Source organism: Antedon bifida, chromosome 2 (genome assembly GCF_963402885.1).
Source record: "Antedon bifida chromosome 2, ecAntBifi1.1, whole genome shotgun sequence".
In the NCBI taxonomy this organism is placed as follows: domain Eukaryota; kingdom Metazoa; phylum Echinodermata; class Crinoidea; order Comatulida; family Antedonidae; genus Antedon; species Antedon bifida.
In genome coordinates, this window is record NC_136227.1 from 30,489,772 (window position 1) to 30,510,443 (window position 20,672).

Below are 20,672 nucleotides of genomic sequence, written 5' to 3' on the forward strand. Positions count from 1 at the left end.
AATCCATTTAATATTGATACTGACAATAGGCGATCAAACGATACGACACAGTGAGCACATTGAATGGCAGCAGAAAAGAAGCAATACCACCTTGAATGTCTTTGTGTTCTCACGCTCCTATGGATATATTGTACTATTATTTAAACAGTGACACTATATAAGAACTACATTATTATACCTGTTTGGTTAGCCCTTCCCAGCAGGTAAATAGCAAAATAATGTTTTCAATGTAATGTATATAACTATCTCCGTTTATGTTAGTATTTTTCTTTTGGTAAACCATATAAAATAGACTATTTTGCTACGTTATGGTTTACCAAAAGGGGAAAAAATACTAACATAGATCATTTGAAACAAGATGACTTTTTTTCGAGAACATAGGCATATCTCCGTTTAGATTCAAACACGGAAGCATTTTCCATCTAAATTTAATCAATAATCAAATTAGTATGCCTATGTTAGTTTATTATGATGTAAATTACGTTACTTTGAGGACATTTGGCATTTGGTAAACGTCTTATTGGGTGAGACTCAACCCCTCCCCCGCTCCAGATCACTATTACTCATGCTGTAAAGGATTGATAAAATCTCTCTAATGTCATTATCATCGTTTTTATAAAATTTGGACCATATAAATGATTCATGATTTCTGCCTGAGACGTCGAGGAATCAAACTTTTGCGCCCCGGCCCCGTATCGTATTGGCACGTTAAGCTTGGTTGCCATTAGGACGCAGCGCAAAGACGTAGACGCAACGTAAGGGAGTTGACAAATCACAACCGATGAATTATTCGAATTGTCGCTTGTCATTGGTCAACACGCTTGCGTTACGTTTACGTCCTTACGTTGCGTCCTAGTAGGAACCAAGCTTTACAGAAAGTACTACACACGCGTGTTTAGTATGTAGATCCGTTTCGTTACCTCATCTATCAAACTTTAGGCCTATGTGACAAACAAATGTTATGTGCCCGTATATGGACATGATGACGTCATATCACTACCGTATTTGGGCACGTCACACTTTTTTTTTTCGAACTAGTTTGATATTGTACTGCTATATATGCGTATTCATATGACATACGGAGGTCAACTTATTCTTTCTGTAATTTGTTTGCACTTCCCAAATATGAACTCAGGGGTCTGTGTAAAAGCCTTCTGTTTAAAAAAAGACCAAAATATTTTGTACATGATCTGTCACTGGATCTATATGGGACTCTCTTTGTGGAGATGTTGAATGATTGATCTCATTTTATTGCATTTAATATTCGCATTTTGACAAGGTAGGCCTATTTTGAATACATATGCCGGTCTATTATTTTTTTATTTTATTTTATTCAATCGAAACCAACAGCGATAATTACCGCCACTAACAGGTTTGATACAAACAAAGCCAGGACTGTTTAAAGCACCTTGATTGGTCCTAACATTGATCAAGGGCTTCTCTCGTCCAGTGCCCACCTTCACCAGAGGAAAGGCAGATACTAGATGCAGGGGCTGCCATAAGAGTCAGCAATGCTGATTTCAAATGCCTAACGGGACCCCAGCTTCATATACAGCACCCGGTATTCCCAGATGGTCTCCCATCCAAGCTCTAACCAGGCCCAACGTTCGCTTAACTTCGGTGATCTGACGAGAACCGGTATTTCAACGTGGTAAAGCCGTATAAACCATTAGTTTATTCGAACAGCAAAATAAAATACATACAAATCTATTATGATATCTATTTATTTAAAAAGACAAAAAAATAATCGACCTAAAAACAGATTATCAGTATAGGTATACATAAACAATTTTCAATACATAAACATTTACGTGATTTAATTGAGGAATAAGAATAAACGCAAACAAACGAAAGAACTATACCGTAAGTGATTGAAAACGTCGCATAATGTGTCGAGGACAGGCGCTTAATCGTCTGCGGCACATAGGACAGCGGCGAGGAGTTTCGGTGTCTCTTCGACTTTGAAACTATTATTATTCGATTATTTACAGAAATTAAATAACAATTAGGCCTACAAATGGCAGCAATTACAAAATTAGATAGCGTGGTGTTTTGAGTGTAGAGTTTGTACCATGGACAGTTTGACCCAAAATATAATTTATTAAATTAAGGGATAAAAAGTACCTAATAGACGCAGACTCGTTTCTAGATGACTTGCGATGGTCGGTTAGGATGTATCTAGTGACAGGTGCAGAATCGGGTGTAGCTTGCATAGTTTAAACAATGACGGTATTCGTATTATCATAGGTCCATTGTTACTGAAAACGTGTATTAAGCTTTTTTTGTTTTATATTATGTAAAAAATAATTCTATTTTTTAATATCTACAATTACATATTCTAAAGTATAAAAAGGTTATCATACATTACATCATTTATATTATATATCAATTGTTTTACTGTGTATCATTAAAAAAAATTAATATGCTGTAGGCCTATTTCAATTAGGCCTAATTATTGTAATGGAAAACAACTTTAAAATGTTGACAAATTGCTACAGCCTCACATGAGTATCACATGATGGTGTAACATTTAAAATAATTGTAATTTGGTTAAATTAGTCTAAATATGGACCTATAAATTAGAGGTCCATGGTCTACATGTGTCCGTTTATTTTACAGAATCTACAGAAATGTCGATCTTAAAAAAATAAGGCTTATGGTGATACTCTGGCTACTCATAATATAATGGAAGAAAATATACATATATTATTTCTGTTCTAGCATTGTGATAATATCATGTGACTTAGATTATAATTGGGGCTCATTCATGCGTCTGATATCGCTTTTAGAATGCATTGAAATTGTTAAATAACAATATTATACTCGGTAAAATACTAACTAATATAAACCACCCTTTTTCTCCATTTACTACTGTTATGTATGGAAATTAATTCTATTGGACGTATTAGACTAAATCATTAGCAAAAACCAGAGAAATGCGGGGCCCGTGGTGCACAAGCATTACAGATTTTAAAGATCAACACGGCGGACAATTCCAATATAAACCTTTTACACAGTATCGCAGACCTCTAATAATATATATAGTTGTGCTAATAGTAGGCAATGTGTTCTGGTTCTGATTTGTAACATTCGCAGTAGCAAAAGATAAACGAAACAAAAATAAAAAATCCAAACACAGCAAGGAGGGCAACCCAGTACCATTCTATAACTGGTTCATCTTCATCATCCGTCAGGCCTGAAATAGAATAACAAAAAATATCAATAAAACCTTCTTGTCGGTATAACTATGTTTCAATGGCAACATTATAAATTATTATTCCTAATTGTTCGCGACAAATGGTGTCACAGATGAAATGTCATATCATCAATATAGACAAACAGTGTAAATACATTTAGTTTATTTACAATGCTAGAACAGTCATCTATTATAAACTGTCTGCCAATAAGAGGCTAGGCCTAAAGCGTCTGAAAACGTATTAATGTTAATGAAAACGATGATATATGAAGCAACTTTGTATCAGGGGGCTAGTTTAATTTGGTCATATTACTCTGACGTAATTTTATCGAATGCTTAATTATTTAAAACGTATCCACCCGAATGTCAATGTAATGGAAATATAGTTTTTTACTCGTACGTGTAAACGTATACTTACTCTCTGCTGTATTCGAACAATTGTTACCGGTGTATCCATTGACGCAATTGCAGATGAATGAATTCTCTAACGATATGCACATACCACTGTTTTTACAAGGCGTGTCGACACACAGATCTAAGGTTTAAAAACAACATAGAAAACAAAAATGGAAACGAAAGTAAACGCTATGTTATACAAAATAAAGCGTGGTTCCCACTAGAACGCAACGACGTACTGACGTGGGAACCGACGACGCAATAGTGCAGCAAACATCGCAGGTTTGATTTCACGCAGGCGGGGGCAAACACAATTATTAGAAGGGCATTTTCTTACGTTGCGTAGATTGCGTTACGTTGCGTCGCTAGTGGGAACCAAGCTTAAGTTACAAGTTTGAAGAAAAATGTACTGTCTTATTCTTTGAAAAATTGACTCGAATCATTGTATTAAAAAAGAGTATAATTTTAATTGAAAATTAAAGATGTATTGTCCCTTTGTCAAATTCCAAAAAAATAAAAAATAAAAGATTTCGAAAAAAAGTGGGTCATTTTGAAATATCATAATAGTTATTAACTTTCACCAAAAATTAGTCGAAAAACAAATCATTTAGCTGAAATACAGACGTTTTTTGGTTAAAAAAATAACTTTGACTTCCAGTCAAAGTTTTCGATCGAAACATATCTCATAATGCAACGCGCTTATTTGGCTACTCTGTATGCATACTCATAAAACTTCCTCGCGATCTGTGTGAAAACACCTTCTCAACCGTGAAGAGTTGTAAACAATCCTAATTAGCATCATGCATAATGTATACTCGTGGTTTGAAATCTTTGTTTACTTTCGCTCGCGACGATTTTCCAGATGAAATGTAATAAAATTAATTTATCTTTTAATTACGTAAAATTGTTGTTTTTGACTCGAATTTTCGACTTAAAGTGAATAACTTTAATTTTACTTTGATATGGCCAATTTAAATTTAGAATATTTTGACCTTCATTTTTTTGTGTTGCAAGGGACAATACATCTTTAAATTATTAATTAAGAGAAATGCAAAACGTACTATGGAATATTTTTTATTGATAGTATTAATCTTACCTGTGGAGGAACAAGTTTCTCCGAAATATCCAGCCTGACACTGGCACGTATACCCATTGGACACTGCTGTACATACCCCACGATTGCTACAAGAAGGGACGCATTCTCCTAAAAAAAAATCATTGATGGTACTGTTGGTATACCTAAAGTCAACCGTTTGTGATTTCTGAGTTTCGGCTTCCCCATTACGGCATAATTATTATTATAGGCCTACATATTTTCGTGTACCGTTATGTAAACTGCACAAATGAAATTTGAAACAAACGACTTTACTAACAATTAAACAACAATGTTATAAACAATATGTAAAATGTCAATTTGTTTCTTTTGAATACTATTTACCAGATGGTGGTGTCTGACAAGTGTCTCCGGTATATCCGTCGGTACAGACACAGGTATACAGTGGACTAACCGATGTACGTGTACAATTCCCAGAATTTTGACATGGATTCGGACTACAAGCATCTAGAAATAAAAAGAAACATCTGCGTATAATTGCCAACTCAGTTTAACTACAAAATAAAAATTGGAATTGAGTGCCATTTTGAATATTGTAAGAGTATAAATTCAGTCCATGATGTCTACAGCGTAGTAGAAGCTCTTGTTTAAAAACAGTACTAAACATCAGTATTTCCATTATACAACAAAATGCCTAGATATGTTGAGATTAGAGCTCATTTTAACCTCTTTATGTGGGTGGGTGAAGAATATTTAATTGTTTGTTATAACATCCATTTATTTTTTTTCCAGACAGAATCATCAATGTTAAAATATACATATACAGATAGGTTATATGTGAGAGCGAGTGTTGGCAGGTGTAACTTGGTTTAGGCAGAAGATTAAAATAGCAGAAATAGTTGTTGGCATATAAAGCCTCGCACTACGTAAGTATTCGCTTGTTCAATACACTTCCTTACAAGTAAACTATAGGCACAATGTTATATGCCATATTTATCGAAAATGTTTGAACAGGTTTCTGTGTGGACATTTACTCTTGTTTTGTAAATCCAGCTGTTATATAAGTATGACGAAATGATTTCGTATGCCTACCATTGTCACAACGTGTGCCGGAATATCCAGAAGAACATGTACAATTAAAGCTGTTTATATTATTTGTACAAACACCATTAACACATGGGTTACTTGAACATTCATCGATATCTAGAGAGTTAACAAGACCACTGATTATATTAGTAAATACACCACCACCAGAGTCGAATACATACATAACATGTAAGTGAATATTATATCCCATGAACAGAAACACGGTACGTCCGTAAAACTGTATTATTAGGCAAGTTTTCCACACTAGGCGATTTTTTTCGTGGGGTATATAATAATAAATAATATATTGTTCCTCCATGAGCCTGAATGTGCACATTCTGTCTGAAATAAGGTATATACATGCCTACCATTGTCACAACGTGTGCCGGAAAATCCAGAAGAACATGTACAATTAAAGCTGTTTATAATATTTGTACAAACACCATTCACACATGGGTTACTTGAACATTCATTAATATCTATAGAGTTAACAAGATAACTGTTTATATTAGTAAATACACCACCACCAGAGCCGTATAAGGCGAATAGATAATTATGTATGTTATTGGATATAATATCAGCGGCAGACACCGCCAACAGAAACACAAACAACAACAAACACGGGTTACTTGAACATTAATTTATATGAAACCTGTTATCCGTGAAAACACAACATGACGTATGAAATTATTATATCAAGATTTGAACGCGCGAGGCACGTTTGAATTTACCAGTTTCACAGCGGCTTCCATCGTAACCAGGTACACATTCACAATTGTAACCACTAGACGTTTCTATACATGCTCCACCATTAAGACAAGGCGTACTGCTACATGGCCCTAAAAGAGATTTTAAACAATAAATATTCATGTGGATGTTATATAGGCTAATGTTGGTATTAGGAACATTTATTTTTTTATAAAGTTGTCTGCATCGAAATTCGAACATGGAGGTTGCTTCAATATACTTTCGGTTTCAGTTGTTTTCAGGTTTTCCTCTTCCTAAACATATACATATTTTTACTGCTCAATTAATACGCTTAAATGATCCTATTTATCGGTACGGCGGGACTCTTTTGACTATTTACCAGATACTGGTGTCTGACAAGTGCTTCCAATATATCCACTGGCACAGGTACAGCTGTAAAGCGGACTAGACGATATACGTGAACAACTCCCAGAATTTTGACACGGATTCGGATTGCAAGCATCTGGAGATAATAATAATGAAAACATTTTAAAAATGTGCGTAGTTCTTCAGGTTTGGATGCAAATACACATTGAATTGAGTGCCATTTAATATTTTTATTTGGAATTATGTAAAGTCATTGGTTGATTGTTAAGTTTTCCAGACAGACGGATCATTAAAATACACTTAGAAATAATATTTTGAGAGTGAATGTGCAGATTCTTCTCAAACTTTCTGTCTAACTTTATGTGACAAAACAAAATATGTGGCCATAATAATGGACATGATGATGTCATATTAGGCCTACTACCATACATGACACATATTTTTTGGTCAAACTAGTTTGATAGTGTAGACAAAGCTTTTAATGGATGAAATCAGGAAAGAACAGAAGTTCCTGACTTGTCTCTGCGGCAAAAGAACCTTCACTATTGTTTTAGAACCCCCCTCTTATATTAGTTTGATCAAGGCAATCTGGTTTGATCAATTAATTGAGTATGTAAGCCTACCGTTGTCACAACGTGTACCGGAATATCCAGGAGAACAGGCACAAGTAAAGCTGTTTATGTTATTTGTACAAACACCATTCACGCATGGGTTACTTGAACATTCATTAATATCTATAGAGTTAACAAGATAACTGTTTATATTGGTGTCTGACAAGTGCTTCCAATATATCCACTTGCACAGGTACAGCTGTAAAGCGGACTAGACGATATACGTGAACAACTCCAAAACAAAATATGTGGCCATAATAATGGACATGATGATGTCATTTTAGGCCTACTACCATACATGACACATATTTTGGTCAAACTAGTTTGTAGTGTCTCTGCGGCAAAAGAACCTTCACTATTGTTTTAGAACCCCCCTCTTATATTAGTTTGATCAAGGCAATCTGGTTTGATCAATTAATTGAGTATGTAAGCCTACCGTTGTCACAACGTGTACCGGAATATCCAGGAGAACAGGCACAAGTAAAGCTGTTTATGTTATTTGTACAAACACCATTCACGCACGGGTTACTTGAACATTCATTGATATCTAAAGTTAGCAAAGTTAATGGTTAAAACAATATACAATGCAAGTGATTTCCAATAGTAGGCATATATGTATCTTCTTTAAACGTGCATTCAAGTTTGATGGTGTTAGTTTAAACAAATAACTACATGCCTACCATTTTCACAACGTGTGCCGAAATATCCCGAAAAACAGGTACAAGTGAAAAAGTTTATGTTATTTGTACAAATACCATTTGCACATGGGTTACTGGAACATTCATTGATATCTAGAGTTAACAAAATGGTTATATTAGTAAAAGCGCCACCACCATAATATAATGCGTTAGATATATAATACCAGTGACAGAGACCGCCAACAGACACACATACTATAGAGACTGTATTATTAAGCCACATTTCAACACACAAGGAGAATTTATTCGTGGGAAATGAAAGCGCTACTTATGTGCATGCGTATTTAAATGTTTTTTTCTGTTGATGCGCAAAAAAAAATCATTTAGCCTACAGTAGAGGATGTTTGATTCGGGTAAAACGGGTTTTACTATCAGCGTTTGAAAAAGTCAAGATAGTAGTTTGGCGAAAATATCGTTGACTGCTGGCAGTGCTGAACTGGAACTAGGAATGTACTATACGGTGGGTTAATATAAACCTGTTACAAAGTGTTACTATAAAATATTTTCTGATTTCATGAGCAGATTATATAGTGATTATGATAATTATTACAGTACCTATTTCACAATTTGTTCCGTCATACCCAGCTACACAGACACATGAATAAGCACTGGAGCTAGCGCTCTGAAAACATGTTCCTTGATTTTGACACGGGTCTGGATTACATGGATTCACTGTAAAACGAAATAAGAAAAGTATAAAGAGTAAGTAACAAATGAGAAGATGATTCTGATTGCGTCATCAATTATGCTTCAATGTTTTATAAACTAAACCGGTACACATGCTGTAAATCCAATTATACCGTATTTATTCGAATATAAATGCTCCGCTTTGAATACCCTCCCCCGCCCAAATAAAACATCATTTGGAATAGATTTGTAGTAGAATTCATTGACTGCCATATTCTACAATTACCAAGCACTTTCATACGATTTTAACGTATTTATCATTTTTTTAAATCAATTTGTTTTTTTATCTAGTGGGTATTTATTTGAATATACATGATATGTACCATATTTCACCAAAAAAAGATAAACGCCTCCCTCGAATAAACGGGGCGTTTATTAAAATAAATACGGTATTACATAAATTTCAGTTCTATAATATTAACAACCATTATCACCTATACAGGATTTCTCTATGTAGTTAGAATTAATGTTAAGGGAGTGGCATCTATAATGATGACATCTTCCTTAAAATGCTTTACACAAGTATGCATTCATGTGTAAGAACTGGGTTTTATTATTATGGTTCCCCATAAAATCATATCCGTACTGTTTATTGTGATCATTTTGGAGGAGAGGTTTTCAAGACTGGGGGTGAGGTATCATTTACCAGATGGCGTTCAAACTGTATAATGGTCTATAACATTGTACAGATTGTTTGTTTTATATAGACCCTTGTTATTAAAGTTTAGTACCTTATCAAAGTGTTCCAGTTCTTGAATCATGTCTGTGATACTTACTGTTAAGTGTTCTGGTAATCGATAAAAGTACTTACCTGTTGTACCTATTTCACAATTTGTTCCTGAGAATCCACTTTGACATTGACAAATGTATGCGTTTGATTGCGATTGCAGACAAGTGGCCGCATTTTGGCATGGATTAGGAGAACATGGATCTGCAGAGAAACATTTTAGTATTTTTGTAATCATCATGATTCCTATTTTTCAAATCACAATGGAAAACAAACACTGCCCACCCCACATCCCCAAGATATTTTGGTACTCATTATATACAGTATTTACCAAATGTAATGGTAATATCCATCTATCAATCAAATCAACATTTAATTCATTGAATTACGATGCATATATTAATATTGAACATACTTACTGCTAGTAGTAGTACTACTGGTGACGTCAACCCAAAACGTTGCTTGATTAAGTACAATGGTTGCACTATATGAAAAAGTAATTATATATTATTATAAACATTATTCGCAATACTTTACCCCGCCTAATTTAAAAAACGTAATACAAAGTAATAATATGAAATAAATGATCAATTATACAATTCGAATTTATCCATTGTATGAATATTCATGATTTCGTCATAGTAATTACAACCAATCATGGCTTGAGCGCATAGTTTTGAGATGTATTATATTATTTTTGCTTTCTTTAATAGTCTGGAATAACGGTTGACAATAATATTAGTACTAATTATTGAAAGTGTTTAAACCTTTTATTTCGTTCAATGTGAATTTTAAGGTCATGTTTTTATCCGATGAATATCTGATTCATGAGAAAAGCGAAACAAAATATAATAGTCCCTATACTTTCACTACAAGCGTATGTAGGCCTCGGCCCCTAACTAGAAAATGTATTTAGTCGGTGTATCCGGTCTCATCATTTTCTTCATGGTCTCACCATGGTGATAAGTAAGTAGCAAAACTAAAACTTTGTTTCCTCCAATTTATTTTGTATTTAAGACATGACCACAATGTAAAACATGTTTTTCTTTTACCTGATTGTTTAATCCTAGATAAATATGTTGTTAATTAAAATCAATAAAAACAAATATTTACACAAAGATAATATTGCCCGTGTTTGTACTGCCGGGGTTCCATAAAAATTCTAAAGGTAAAGTTTTATCGGCATTGTTAATATGTGTTATTGAATCATAAGAGTTGGTACATTCAAGAAGTTGACTGTTAGTTGCTGCAAGCCATGTCCCAACAATGCCGCCGTTCACACTGCCCTGTCTTCCTTGTATAAGAAACCCTTTTATGTCTGAATATGTTGAAGAGTCAATGGTGACTGAAAGAACAAAAACAATCGTAAAGATTATACAGCTTTTACTACATGTATGACTTGTAGGCATTGTATTCTATGACGAATCAGTGAGGCCTATATTGTTGTGGTAAAAACACAAATGCAATTTTATGTCTAGTACCCTTAAGGAAAAGCCAACTTTGTTCCGTTATAATTTAAATAATATGCAGGATCTGTTCATAAAGATTTTGGTATTTATATATACAGTAAATTAAATTGTTGTTAACATGTTAAGTATGATGTTCCTAAAGCTAGTAGGATGATATGGAGGAACTGAGATTCATTAGTGACGGGTATACTCTGGTGTGTATTTATAAAACAATGGTTCGTCCACATATTGTTCAGTTATTGTGAATTCGATATCTCCAAGTTGTATAGACAGAATCCAAAATAGATTTTTATTATTTTTAGCTAAAACGTGTCCTAATTATAATGTTCATTTAGAATTATAAAGCACAGACTTAGTTTTGATATGGTGTTTCTTTATAAATGTACGTATGGTTGTGACTTGATTTCTTTGTTTAAATTCAAACGTTTAAGCTCTACCTACACTATCAAACTAGTTTGACAACAAAAGTGTGATGTGCCTATATATGGGAGAGATATGCTTAAATATGGTAGTGATATGACATATAATGTCAATATATGGACACATCACATTTTTTGTCGCATAAAGTTCGATAGTGTAGCAGAGCTTTACTCTTGGTCTGGCCTACTCGCTCAAGGGAATCTAATTATTTATGTACTTTTTTGGCGAGTAGATGTTACAAAAGTTTATTTCTCAGAGAGTATAACACAATTTTAATACTTTGGATATTTACGATATTGATTATTTTGTAATATTTATCCGTTTTTAGATCTAAAATCGAGAGTGAACGTCGTTTTATGTTATTGTAATATTTGTTTTGTTTTATCTCAACCTGTTAGTGGATGTTTTGTGTTTCTCTTTGTTGGTTGTGAATTGAATAGAATGGTTCATTGCATGCCGATCCTTTGTTGGCATGGAAATTTGTTTGTAAAAAACCTTGTCATAGCCTAAATAAATGGTGTGTCCGTGGAAGAAGGAAGTTACGGCAGTTTAATAATAATAATAATAATAAATAACATTTATAAAGCGCAAGAGACAAAGGTTTCAAAGCGCTGTGTTTCCAAGATCTGTGCAAGTAGTAGCGTGTGATTATGCTTCTCTGAAGAGATGAGTTTTGAGTTTAGTTTTAAATGTGATAACAGATTTTGATGAGCGTATTTCGAGGGGTAGAGTGTTCCAGAGTTTTGGGGCTGCGACATCATCGTTAAAGCAAGAATATGGAATACTTTTTGGTTGCACAAATATTTATTTCCTCCATTAAGATTTTAAATTATTACTTGTTGAATGGTACAGTGGTTTGCAGCAAGACGGTGGATATACTGGACATTCAATTCAATGTATTTTGTTTTTCAAAACAAAAAAATAAGGATAATAATAATAATTGTTCTTTTTTTTTGTATATTCACAGATTAATACATTTGTTTATAAATTATAAATGTATATTAGTTAAGACCAGGGACTGTTAACTCTTCTAGTTACAGTAATCTTAATTACTTTAGCAGTCCCTGTCCAATTTATCCCTGTATATTTTATCTTATGGTTTGTTGGTCAAATAAATAAATGAAATGAAAATGAAATAAAACCCGAAAATATTTACCGACAAAGGAAAAATAACGTTTATAGTATTGTATTATTTTCCGTTTTCAAGAAGAATCTAGTAAGTCAGGTATTTACAGTTCATAGTTATTATTGTTGGTACTGTATTTCATTCGCGTATTCTAAACAAATATTTGTAATAAAATGAACGTGGGGATTGTAGTCCAACATTTACACAGGTTCTGTAAGAAATAGTGGCACATTTAAGGAACCTATTTTGGACATGTAGGCTTGTACCTACCATGGACTTATACATTTATAGGCCCATGCTTGTACACTATATGTGCTGAGTCTAGTCCAGTATGTATAAATTATTTTTTTAAAATAAAAATAGGAGATACAGTATGCTGTATATAGCACTTGACTCATAATATAAATAACAATGAAAAACTTCAACTTATCATTCTATGCAAAATGAAATCCACTGTGAAAGCATACAAAAGAAAAAGGATTTTCCAAATGGCTAGATACGGTCGTGACATTGTTCTGTTCTCTTCAACCGAACACACTTTCAAGTCAGGCATACCACAGTTTAAAACCAACTATTTTATTATACTGTTATATATATTTTTTTCATTTTAAGGTACAAGCAAATAATACTCATTGTATATACTTATTACGAAATTTGAATGACATTGCGCCCACATATTTTTACACCTCCATACTTTGTACAACAAGGTACTGTACACAAACTATGGGTTACTTGGTAGATACTCCTTTTCATTTGTATATATGTAATGGTAATGGCTACTGACAGTACTTCAGGTGGAATAACATTAAAACTGATTCAAATATGGATTCATAATAATGCAATGTCTAATATATATATATATATGGAAAATACTAATATTTCATCAGTTGTATAGCATGGAGAAAAAGTTATTATTCTAACTTATTTCTCCGTGCTTTGACACATTCCTATTCAGTTAAGAATACTAAGTATTACGTATGAAACAATTGTTAAAGCAGTACAACCAAAGGGACACTATTAACTTACTACAGTTTACTTTGTTGGTCCCGAATGTGTCCCCTAACAAGGGTTCTACTGTACTTTAATTCATCGGACCAAGTGCTTGACATATCAATACATTTAACTACATCATTCATTCAATTAAAACAACTATGATCCAAGTGAAAATTGATTTGGTCATTATGACTTCTAATATAATTATTAATTGTAGACCTATGATAATTTTCAACGTGGTATGGCATGAACCATAGAGATATTATAGTTCACTATAATATCTCTATGCATGAACAATAATTATATTGAGGATTCATATTCTCATAACTGTTATAAATAATACAATAATAGGACAATTGTTATTGCTTGTAAAACTTACAGTATATACTATTATTCATGCCCATTTATAATGAACTGTGTTACGGTATATACGAACGTTTATTTTATGTATGATCGATAAATAGATTTTACTTTATGTAATATATACAGTTTGTAACGTTACAATGACGTAACTGGTTTACCTTTTACATATGGTGAAGCATCTGATGTTGACAGAACAAACGGTGGGAAACTGGTCTGTGCTGAGACACCGATCCCATGATTGGGCGTCCGTGTCGTACAGGCCTCTTGTGGTGCTCCAGTTTGGTATCCAGCAATTAATGAAACAAGTTGAATTATCACGATTAAATATCCGACATATGTACTAGAAATTGACGGTAACATGTTGTGTTCTTTCTATAAATTCCACTGACTATACTAGTAGGATAGTGAGTTCGGTATTTGCCAGACTATGTAGAATGTTTAGTCATAACGAGTACACCTTTTTTTCATTGTTAAGATTGTCAATAACTAATAACAAAAGATTCGTCTTCGGGCAACTGGGTTCGTCTACTATACAATGGGTATATATTTAAATAACAAATCACCGGATCGAATTTAGTCAACAATTCGTTAATTTACTCTCCTTTGCCAAACATTAGTACCGCAAGATTGTCTACGTTACTAGACTGAATAATCTTAGAGCGGAAAGTAGTACTGAATAGGACTGTATTTGTAATCGTGTAAATGATGTTTATATATTGTTCACCCCGTTTGTATACCGTATGTAAAAGTGAGTCGTTAAATGTCTTTCGGACTGACTAAATAAAATTGAAATAAATTCGTTTACCCGTAAGGCATAGTTACAGTGAGCCTTTTATTCCAGATAAAAATATCTTATAAAATATAGTATCCATCATGGTTCTTGCGCAAGCAAACACTGCGCGCGTACCGATATGTCACACTCGTTCTAAAAGAACTAGACTAGAGCCGTTCAAAATAAACGCAATGCACATGATACACAAAATCATAAAAGCTTGCGTAATTGTCAAGGTATGACGGTGCCTTTAGCGTTTTCAACGAGCGTTACAGCTTAACATTAAAAGGTAGCAATAATAGTTTTAAAAATGGACAGAGAGAATTTTGATCCATGGTCGTTTTATCCAAATGCATTCGTTGATGGTGAATATGATTCTGTAGGAATGGGAAAGACAAAATCGTCGCATGTTCTACTGGCCGATCTTACTTCAGAAAGCGTCGAATGTGCCAAACGAGTAAATAAAGTTCTTAGAAAATCTAAACAGATTCACGAAGAAGCAAAGGCAGCAATGTCTTTGGCGAGAAATGCATTACTAAAGGCTGAAGTAGTGGCAGCCATAGCAAAAGATGCCTCAGCACGATGCTCGGCTCTGGTTGAAGCTGTAATGATAAATCAGAAAATCTTTACAGAAGACCAGGTTTATTGGTCAGCGTCACCAGAAGCAAAGCAAGATATACAGATTGAAGAGTTTCAACAAGTTCTTAACTTTGGTAGCTTAGCAAGACAGGGAGTTAATTTAAGCCCGACCTCTTTTTACACTCATGAATCATTAGACGATATTGTAGCTGGAATGAGTAGATTGAATTCTAGAAATATTGGTTGTCAATCATCACGTGACGTAGAGAATTCTCATAGTCAAACTGATGAAGTATTTGTTAGCGAAAATTTTCCAAACTCTCAAGAAATGCAGATATTTAGTACAGATAGTAGTAATAGTGAGACTGGTTGTGATTGCTCTAGAATATCAATAGATGACAAAATTATTAGGTCTTGTAGGCCTAGACAACACACTCATCGACGTCATAGTGGAGAGGAGGTATTAAGAAGGCGGGAAAATATTCCACAGACAGTACACCAATCGTCTGAAGACTTCATAGAGCGTCTTGCATGTTCTTTGCCAACCGTAGATGAGAATATGCGATCTGATGTGTGTGCTACCAATGCCATCAATCCTTCTATTAGAAATCATGGTAATCAAACTGATAACGATGACCATAACAACGTTATAAAGGTACTCGACGTAGTTGAATCAACTAAATAATACACATTTGGGGAATTGATCTCAACGATATCTTTATAAAGCTTCCGCAGCTTTGTGTTTTAAAATTTGTTTACAGAACTTTGTTAATATATTTTTTTTCAGTAATTGTCTTTTTTCTGATTACCATAATTAGGTTTTAAATGAAATAGAAATAATTTAAACATGGATAGGCCAGGAAAGAGTGAAATTAGATTAGAGTAGGCCTAGGCCTAGTGTAATTTCATCATGGTTGAAAATGGTAAAATGATAAACCCATTGCTATACTCTACTACACTACATACTGCTATACTTATTTGCATCCAGAATAATGCACGACTAATAAGTGGTAATCATCCACTGATGACAATTCAACAACAAAGACTTCAGTCAGCAGAAGCTATCGTCGTCGAGGAACAGAGTCAGGCAAAGGCACAACTTCAGTCGTACAATCAGGGTAACCCGTCACCAGAGGTGAGAAGCCGCCCTGGCTCACCGTTAGTTACTGATGAAGAGAATCGACGAATCACAATGCAGGTACTCAGAGCAGGACAACTGTAATGCTCTGTCTACACTATCAAACTAGTTTGACAAAAAAAGTTTGATGTGCCCAAATATGGTATATGACATCACCATGTCCATATAGGCACATCACATTTTTTTGTTACAAAGTTTGATGTGTAGACAAGGCTTTAAGTAGTGCACTAACAAAAACTTTCTATTAATTAGAAATATCTCATTTGTTATAATCCTATATACTTGGTTAATCGAACTATAAACTCATGTGCACGTCGGTTTTTAAGTTGAATGGATCAGTGTCTAAATGAATTCACAAATGTTTTGTTTTTTAGTTGCTGCCATCGTCAAGTCCTCAGCTATTTCAACCTAAAAAAACGAGGTCGTCATCTTCAACTGATATGTAGAAAACCCCATTTAAAAAGTAATAAAACAACTTTTCCTAAACATATGCCGTTCTCTGTACTTCTGTCAAAATTGTTCATATACACTGGAACCAAATAAATTAAACATTTCAATAAATGAATCATTTGATTTATTATAATTATAGGCACAACATAACATTTTAATCAATGAAAATACTTGATGTACAATATATTTCGATATTTGTTTACTAGACGTCAAGACAGCTTATACCACTAGAGATCCTGCATTGACCAATTCGTGTTTTTCTTTTGGGCACAAAACCGTCGTTTTTACGCACGCGCGAGTGATACATCGCCCTCTATAGTACAAACGTTTACTACTTGCGTCCAGTTTGGCAAATTTTTCAAGAAAAACAAATATATTGCACAAAACCATGAAAATAGACTCTACATTTTGTTTGATAACAATTTTAAAAAACATGTAAAGATTCGGAGAAAGAAAATTTAAGCAAAAAAATAAACAAAAAATTGCTAAAAATGTCTGTAAAATTATTGGCTTCCATATCAAATTGTCAATTCAAATATTTTATATAAATTCATAGGCAAAGAGAAACTCCACACCACCCAGTGATAAGACTGGAAAATAATTAATTTATGAATGAAGATAAAGACATCTGTGAGAATGTATCATTGTGCTATTATAACACAAATCAATTACATTATTTTGTATATAAAAGTATTCTGATCATATAAACAAAATCTCTTTGTATAAAGCTCTGTCTACACTATCAAACTTGTTTGCCCAAATATGGTGGTGCTATGCCCAAATATGGTGGTGATATATGATATTTTTTTGTCACAAAGTTTGATAGTGTAGACAGAGCTTTAGGAGAGAATTGACAATGTAAAATAGCTATGATCAATATGATTAATTGGATTCAAAGCTTTATGAATAAAAAATAATTTACTAAATTAATAGATCAATAAATATCTATATTTTATATAATTTTGTTCATAGTTCATAATAACAACATAAATATTTTATTATTCGAAAATGATAAATTCATATTTGCACCATTGAGTCGAGTACTCTACTTTAATTTTGTATCTTAATCAAAAAAAATAAATATAATAATTATTATTCAATTGGTATATTATAAATACCATATTTAATATTAAAATGACAATACTACATTATACCTCAACCCAACACTTAGTTATTCCGTTGACAACATTCAGTTGAAATATAAAAGCTAATACTGTAAACTGTAGTTAAGAAACCACCATGTTGAAGAAATTTAAGTGCAATAATAATAATAATATTTACAAAAATGTTCAAATTGATGAAGAAGTTTTCTTTTTTCTAAATCTTTCTTGAAAAACATTGGAGCAATATTCATTGTAGATTAGCCGGATTAAAAAGAGATGAAATATTGCAATGAGTATACCAAGAAACACCCAGAATATGACCGGTACATGGATTCCTTTATCATGACCAACTATTAACGGTGCTTCATCCATCGTATGATGGAGGTAACGGTAATGAATCACTTTTTTGCGAAGAAATGCTAGGTGATCAGCTTCATGCGATATATACAGAAACGCAGTCATTGGTTCAGTCCATTTTAACGGCAATTCTTTTTTGTGACCGACAACAATAGGGTCGTTTTTACACCCTGTTTCACAAGCAAATAGTTTATAATTGTCTTTGATAAAACCATTTGCTTTTATTTCAATTGTCTCTGTGTCTCTGTTTATCTTAATATCAATGTCATTACTACCATACTTTAGGTTCCTAATTAAGAGTGATCCTCTGATCTGGTGAGGATCTGCATGAAAAGACAGGTCTTCTTTGGTGAACTGAGCTCCTAAGAAACTCAATAGCATGGCTTGCATCACACCATCTGCGCCAACTGTCAGCAAACTTTGGCAACCACTTTTGTAGAGTGTGTGAAGCCAATGAGATACAAGATCTGATAACTGCTCTTGTTTGTTGACAGATTCCCAAAGAGGATCCATGAAAAGAGTTGGCTGGCCGTTGTAACAGCTTCCAGGCATATCAAGAGTTTGTAGAAGTTTAGCTCTTTCTAAATCGGACGTTTCAACCTGATACAAAGGAGCTTCCACGGACGAGAGAATATAGTAAATAATTGTATTGATTAATTCTTGTGAGTGAATGTCATCGTCATTATCAACTAACGGTTGTTCTTGTACAAATTCACCTTTCCAGATATCCTTCCACGCGTCTGTATGCTCTTTTGCCGTTTCACTAAAGCTCATCTTTTTGAGAGTCAACATGTCCATGCGAACCTTATCAACCAAATCTGACAGATCAACCTCAGTGACCTCATGCTTAAGTATTGGTTCCGTGTACTGAACCACAGTTAAGACTTCGATGGTATGCGAGTCATGAGGCTGGACATCAAGACTTGACGAGATAGTTGAAATTCCAATGGCTACATGAACATAATGATCAGTGGTAAAGTCGCGCACTGTGTGAGTGGCAAATTTTCCTAATATAAGTGTATAATGAATAGTCTCACCGTTTACATTCACTGATTCTACAGAAGCTTTTGCATCTTTCCAGCGGCTTATATCCAAGCTATGCAATCGAAGAGTGACTGGTTTTGGTGTTTGATTTTCGATTGATATCTGCTGCATGATAACAGATTTGCGAGTACGATGTGCGAATGAGGTGTGCCGTACAGATACGCAGTCTTTACCGATTGAATAACACTGTAAGTGGTGAACGAGGCCACTTTTTGAATGCAACACAGTAGCGCTTTGAGACGTTAATCCTTCTACTTCGGTATTAAGAATCGGATAATACGGAATCTCAAAGGCCCAAGGTGGATTATGTCTGAGAACAATTCCTCCTGGATTGAAGTAGTTTATTGAAACCCCTATGTTACCATTTCCTATAAACGGCAAGAGTTTTCGTTCAGATGATTTTGGAGCGTCGAGCACGGAGGCATCATGTTCTTGGCTCCCACTTAGGATGGCAGAGATCTTTGATGTTAGACAGCTCTTTGCACTAGAATTCCACATGGAACTGTATTCGTAAACATATGGAACGCAGTACATCAGAAGTAAGATGATGAAGAATGACGCTAGGCAAACTCGGCGCCCCCTACCAGCCGGTATACTATTCTTGATTCGGGTCACGGCATACATGTTTATACAACTGCTGCCACTCAAATTATTTGTGTTCCTGGTTGCAGAGACTAAAAAATAATATAAATATTAATTGGTAAACATTTTTTTATTTTTATATAGGTCTAGGCCCATAACCAGAAAAATTAACAATATTTACGAAGGTCTCTCAGTCAGTACGACAGTGTCCAAATAAAGTTAATTAATAATAAAGTTATGTAATGTAGATTATAATAACTTGGCCCTGCCTGGGCCTTGCTTGGACCAGCTGAGTGAGAGGCAATCTATAGCGGGATCCTGCACAGCATGGTAGCGCGCCTCTAGACTAGGTCGTAATTCGACTAGGTACAGGTAGGACCTGTGCTAGCTGTGGGCCCAAAGCCTAGTCTTATATAGTCGGATCTACCGGCCTAGCTAGTAGTATAACCTATAGCCTACTAGACCCCTAGCTAGCCTAGGCCTAGTAGTAGGCTGGTCCGGGTTAATAGCCTAACCTCTAGAGTAAACGCATTCGTAAAAACGTTCAAAATCATTACATTACGTTATAAAGTATATAGCTATGCCAAATCCTTTAATACACATGGTTAATAATGAGCATTTTATGACTTCAAACGTGTGTTTGTTTTTATTAAAAATTATAAATATTAAAAAATCGGTAACGGGACGATTCGGCCCTGAGACGATTCGGCCCGGGACGATTCGGCCCGGGACTATTCGGCCCGGGAC

General features: G+C 34.2%; 3 protein-coding genes, 1 long non-coding RNA gene and 1 pseudogene across 7 annotated transcripts in view; 1 reads left to right on the forward strand and 4 right to left on the reverse strand.

The window, feature by feature from the left end:
- Nucleotides 1-1,546: 1,546 nt before the first annotated feature.
- LOC144836319 (5S ribosomal RNA) lies at nt 1,547-1,665 on the reverse strand (annotated as a pseudogene).
- Nucleotides 1,666-1,708: 43 nt separating this feature from the next.
- Nucleotides 1,709-14,363, reverse strand: LOC144834523 (uncharacterized). The gene is made up of 16 exons (XM_078689359.1): nt 14,059-14,363; nt 10,643-10,874; nt 9,949-10,013; nt 9,614-9,733; nt 8,671-8,787; nt 8,098-8,208; nt 7,854-7,964; nt 7,430-7,540; nt 6,820-6,942; nt 6,464-6,571; nt 6,101-6,211; nt 5,739-5,849; nt 5,031-5,153; nt 4,689-4,796; nt 3,615-3,731; nt 1,709-3,196 (listed from the first exon to the last, which is right to left on the reverse strand). Exons 1-16 carry the CDS (start codon nt 14,258-14,260, stop codon nt 3,051-3,053), a joined length of 2,016 nt encoding a protein of 671 aa, XP_078545485.1. The 5' UTR covers nt 14,261-14,363; the 3' UTR covers nt 1,709-3,050.
- Nucleotides 14,364-14,895: 532 nt separating this feature from the next.
- Nucleotides 14,896-16,875, forward strand: LOC144834542 (uncharacterized). 2 transcript variants are annotated; one of them, XM_078689385.1, is made up of 3 exons: nt 14,896-15,906; nt 16,240-16,449; nt 16,764-16,875. In XM_078689385.1, exons 1-3 carry the CDS (start codon nt 14,983-14,985, stop codon nt 16,833-16,835), a joined length of 1,206 nt encoding a protein of 401 aa, XP_078545511.1. In that variant the 5' UTR covers nt 14,896-14,982; the 3' UTR covers nt 16,836-16,875. The 2 variants fall into 2 exon arrangements, with proteins under 2 accessions (XP_078545511.1, XP_078545512.1); XM_078689386.1 differs by having other exon boundaries at nt 14,896-15,822.
- Nucleotides 16,876-16,946: 71 nt separating this feature from the next.
- LOC144834538 (uncharacterized protein KIAA2013 homolog) lies at nt 16,947-20,620 on the reverse strand. Of its 3 annotated transcripts, none has more exons than XR_013610983.1 (2): nt 17,273-20,030; nt 16,947-17,238 (listed from the first exon to the last, which is right to left on the reverse strand). XR_013610983.1 is itself a non-coding variant. In XM_078689377.1 (2 exons), exon 2 carries the CDS (start codon nt 19,965-19,967, stop codon nt 18,129-18,131), a length of 1,839 nt encoding a protein of 612 aa, XP_078545503.1. In that variant the 5' UTR covers nt 19,968-20,017; nt 20,488-20,620; the 3' UTR covers nt 16,947-18,128. The 3 variants fall into 3 exon arrangements, 2 of the variants coding, with proteins under 2 accessions (XP_078545503.1, XP_078545504.1); XM_078689377.1 differs by adding an exon at nt 20,488-20,620 and having other exon boundaries at nt 16,947-20,017; XM_078689378.1 differs by adding an exon at nt 20,483-20,554 and having other exon boundaries at nt 16,947-20,017.
- LOC144834548 (uncharacterized) overlaps nt 16,947-20,672 on the reverse strand; it is a 61,538-nt gene continuing 57,812 nt past the window's right edge. Inside the window, exon 2 of the long non-coding RNA XR_013610984.1 lies at nt 16,947-17,553. This is a non-coding gene — a long non-coding RNA (uncharacterized LOC144834548). The remainder of the gene's footprint in view (nt 17,554-20,672) is intronic.